Source organism: Rattus norvegicus, chromosome 16 (assembly GCF_036323735.1).
Source record: "Rattus norvegicus strain BN/NHsdMcwi chromosome 16, GRCr8, whole genome shotgun sequence".
Classification (NCBI taxonomy): domain Eukaryota; kingdom Metazoa; phylum Chordata; class Mammalia; order Rodentia; family Muridae; genus Rattus; species Rattus norvegicus.
The window spans coordinates 77,246,076-77,250,400 of record NC_086034.1 but is presented as its reverse complement, the minus strand read 5'-3'; the positions used below and the strand labels follow the sequence as shown (position 1 = coordinate 77,250,400).

At 40.7% G+C, this 4,325-nt stretch overlaps 1 protein-coding gene across 1 annotated transcript; it reads left to right on the top strand.

Moving 5' to 3' along the window:
- The first annotated feature begins 1,423 nt into the window (after positions 1–1,423).
- On the top strand, positions 1,424–3,590 carry RatNP-3b (defensin RatNP-3 precursor). Its single transcript, NM_001079898.3, is given in 3 exon segments — positions 1,424–1,483; positions 2,604–2,769; positions 3,277–3,590. Coding segments are annotated over 2 exon segments (264 nt in total). The 5' UTR covers positions 1,424–1,483; positions 2,604–2,615; the 3' UTR covers positions 3,387–3,590.
- The last annotated feature ends 735 nt before the right edge of the window (positions 3,591–4,325 follow it).

The following is a 4,325-nucleotide window of genomic DNA, read 5'->3' as shown; positions in this document are numbered from 1 at the left end:
GCAGATGGCTTCCACTGTGAATATTTGCCTTAGTCCACTTGTCTTTGATAACAAGATACTATATACCAAGTCATATAAAAATCATTTTATACTCATAGTTGATACCATATCCTGCAGTTCTAGGAGCTTTGAAGTCTCAGATAAAAGTGTCAAAAGATTTGCTCTTGGTGATAGTCAATTTCCTGGCTGATAAATGTCATTTTCAGCAAATATCAGCACTTTCTCAAAGGGACAAGTTGTTTCCCTCAGCCTCTTTTATAAAAGAACTACCTATCCCTGGGGACTCTTCCTTTTTAACACAATCCCCTACAAGAAGACTCCACTTGTCAATGTCATAACATTTGGGAGTATGCCTTCCATACATTAATTTTACTAAAACTTAAGCATTCTGGCCACATCTGGTAAAGAAAAAATGACATATTAACACTTAAATCTTGGAGAAAATACAGCATGTGGACCTGTGTGAGTTCTTGCTACTGGATAGAAATTACAAAGTTTATGCTCAAGCACATCCCTGCATTCCAATAGCAGTGTCAGAGGATTTGAGGTCAAAGAGTACTGTTTCCCTCTTATGGACTGCATGGTGCAAAGTCAATGCATTGACAACATGGGATGTACATTCTGATCATGCTGGGTCTAACATTGTCTTTATACATGGCCAGTACTGGTATAGGCATAATGCCTCTGATCACATAACACTTGGTAATACTAGCCAGCTCCATTTTCTCTGCCATATGTCCAGCCAGTGGGACATTCAGAAGACCTTATGTCTCAAGGAACAAGGGCATGAATGTTTTGCCAATGTGGCTCTGGAGAACTGTTTAGCCCTATTGGTGGCCAGGAGAGGTTGCATGCTGTTCTTTCAGAGTATGACTTAAAATAGATACTTCAATCATATGGCAGACTCCATTAGAACCTACAGGAGAATTAATGTAAAATCTCAGTATGGTATAGTGTGCTTACTCTGCTGAATGGCTTAACTAGTTCCGGCAGTTGTAACTGAGGTCCTAGGCAGGTTTACTGAGAACTAGTTTTCAAATCCTTCTCTTTGTGCTCATTGAACATGTGTTCTAGTCATCTCCACAAAGCCAAAGTCCTCATTTACAGGCCACACATTTCCTGTATATTCTTTCATATGTCCTGATACCAGTGATTAAACTTTAGCCACAGAGCTATGCAGCAAAGCTACTTGGAGTGAATAGCAATGGACAAATGGGTGTTATCTAGTGTTGGACTAGATAAATAAGAAGTCCTACTTGTAAGCCCTGCTTTGTTCCCAGCTTTTCCAAATTGCTTAACTGCCCTTGCACCACAGGTGTTTCAGGTATCCAATAGAAATTAACCACAAAAAAATTAAGACATCACAAGTGACCCTTAAATAGGAGAAGTCTGTCCAAGATGTTTCAGCTGCTCCTGTATTCCAAGGCCTGGAAAGAAGAGCGCTGTGTCTCTTGCTCTGCTCTCCCTGCATACGCCAAAGTCTGTAAGTAATGAATGTAATTTTCAAAGTATGGGTATGTCCCTGAGGCCTAGGTGCAAGGGACTCCCTAAAGGCAAGGGTGCTCTGGAGGAGGCCATGTCATCAGACCCCTTCTAGTGTTCTTCTATCTGGGGCTCTGGTATCTGAAATGGACAGTAATTCCTCTTAAGGGGAAACTCAGAAATCTTTCCCAAAATACAAATGTCACCCTTGTCATTACAGTAGAGATAATAACATAATCTTTAAAATGTCTGTGTACTATAAGAAATATCTCTTCTTTTCAGTTTGCTTTGGCTACTGAATTGCCCACGATGTCTATATATTTTAGGTATTAGTTTCTTTTCAAATGTATGCTTTGCTAACTTTTACCCCCATGTTCTAGCTTCCTATGTCACCGTGATGCTTGTTTCCTCACCTGTGCAAAGACTCTAAGGGCTGCAAAGCCCAGTGGAATCCCACAATCCCCCTTGGCCACCTGCTTTGTTCCCAGAACTTTTGGTTTCATGCAAGACATCACTTTACAGACCCAGTTCTGAATCTTACTCTAGTAGTTTTATGCTTTTACGTCTTATGTCTAGGTCTTTACTTTAGTTGAGAAAAGGTCAATGTGGTCAACAAGCATTAAGTCTCTAAACCATCAGGATCCTGGTGTCACCCCTGAGTGTCACCTTCAGAAAACAGATTAAGAGCACATCTTCAGAGATTTAGAGTTATTGGTCCTTAGACTTAATGCATGAAAGTGCTGTTTCTTTTCTCTTTTTAACATTAAAATACAAATACTCATTCAAATTTTAGTACATAATCCAAATGGTAACAGGAAACCATAGCAGGGTCCTAATCCTCACCAGCTTAAACCAAAGATAGCCACCAAACATTGGAACAAAGTTTGTTATAAGGGATGCTGTAAGATCAAAGGTATCAAGAAATTTTGGGGGACAAATCCCTTTCCTTATCAATGTAGACACTTTCTACCTGCAGGGCCTATGTCAGATTCTTCTCTTCACATCCACCACCACATACACAGAAACACACACACACACACACACACACACAGAAACACACACACACACACACACACACACACACACACACACACGGTTTCTGACATTTTTTCATCCCTTAGGAAACCACAGCCATGAGGACCCTCATTCTGCTCACCACCCTTCTCCTGCTGGCCCTCCACACCCAGGCAGAATCTCCCCAAGGAAGCACTAAGGAAGCTCCAGATGAGGAGCAGGATATTTCCGTATTCTTTGGAGGGGATAAAGGCACTGCTCTCCAAGATGCAGGTGAGAGACGTTATCATGCTAGAGACATGGAGGAGAGAGGAGTGGGGTATGCTCTGAATTTGGGTCACCCGTTTAACTTTATTACTTCTTTATGTTCCTCATTTCACAGCAAGAGACAAATAGATCAGTTTCTTGCTGCAAAGATCTGTTTGTGCATATCATGGGGTTTAATACATAAGAAGACTCAGTGACTGTTTTTTTCTAGATCTAAATGACTAGACTTGCATTTTATTTTGTCTATTACATTGTAAAAATTGGAGATGTATGTGTAAGTATTTATGTAATGGCAGGCACACATAGAATGATAACAAAATTACGACAAAAGGACATCGGTCTTTAGTTTTGTGATTACTATTTGTATTTATTCCTATTGATCATGATTGTTCATGCTGCTGTCACTAACAACCAAAGCAGCGAGCCCACTTCACACAGCACAAATGTTGCCCAAGATTCTTCCTCCCTGCTGATTCAGGCACTAAGTACTTCCTATGATGTCTGTTTCCCCAGCTGTGAAGGCAGGCGTGACCTGCTCTTGTAGAACCTCAAGCTGTCGTTTTGGAGAAAGGCTCTCTGGGGCATGTCGTCTCAATGGCCGCATCTACCGACTCTGTTGCTGAGCACAAAGAAGAAGAAGAAGAAGAAGAAGAAGAAGAAGAAGAAGAAGAAGAAGAAGAAGAAGAAGAAGAAGAAGAAGAAGAAGAAGAAGAAGAAGAAGAAGAATCCATTTGTCATATGACTTGAAGGAGACTGTTATTTGTAGTATGTTGTGTCCTAGACCTTTCTCTTTCTTTATATCCAAATAAACTTCTTACAGCAAGTTATTTCTGTGTGTGCTTGATTAATATCTCCTAGCAAGACTCTGAGAACCAAGTAACAGAATGATAGAACGAAATTCTTATCTTGGGTCTGTAGGAGTGTCCAGGTTATCATGCATTCTTCTGATGAATAATAAGAAAGGTCAATGCTGTTGTTGTCATCCTAATCTCTCGTCTCATAACTCCACCTCATTCATATCAGAGCCACTCTCAAATTCATTGGCCATATAGGACATAGACATCATGGTTATCTTCATTTTTAAGTTGTCCCAATTACCCAACTTTTCAAGGAAATCAACCTCCTCATTAAAAATGTAAGAATTTGAACCAGCAGGCCAAGGTCCTGTATCTGCCAAAGAAGCCATAACTGGGTGTCAGTTCTACAGATACAACTGTAAGCAGCATTAAGCAGGAAAGACACTAAATAAGAAGTGTGAGGGATTATATGTCCTCAGCGTAGTTAGTGGCACTTTTAGAAGGGGCTCTGTTGCAATAGGTGTGGCCTTGTTGGAGTAGGTGGGTCACTGTTATTTTGGGCATTAAGAATCTTACCCTACCTGCCTGGATGTCAGTGTTCTGTTAGCAGCCTTTGATGAGGCTACAGAACTCTGAGCTCCTCCTCTACCATGCCTGTCTGGATGGTGCCCTGTTCTTGCCTTGATGATAATGGATTGGACATCTGATTCTGTAAACCAGCCCCAATTTAAGTGTAGTCCTTATAAGATTTTCCTAAGTAGTGGT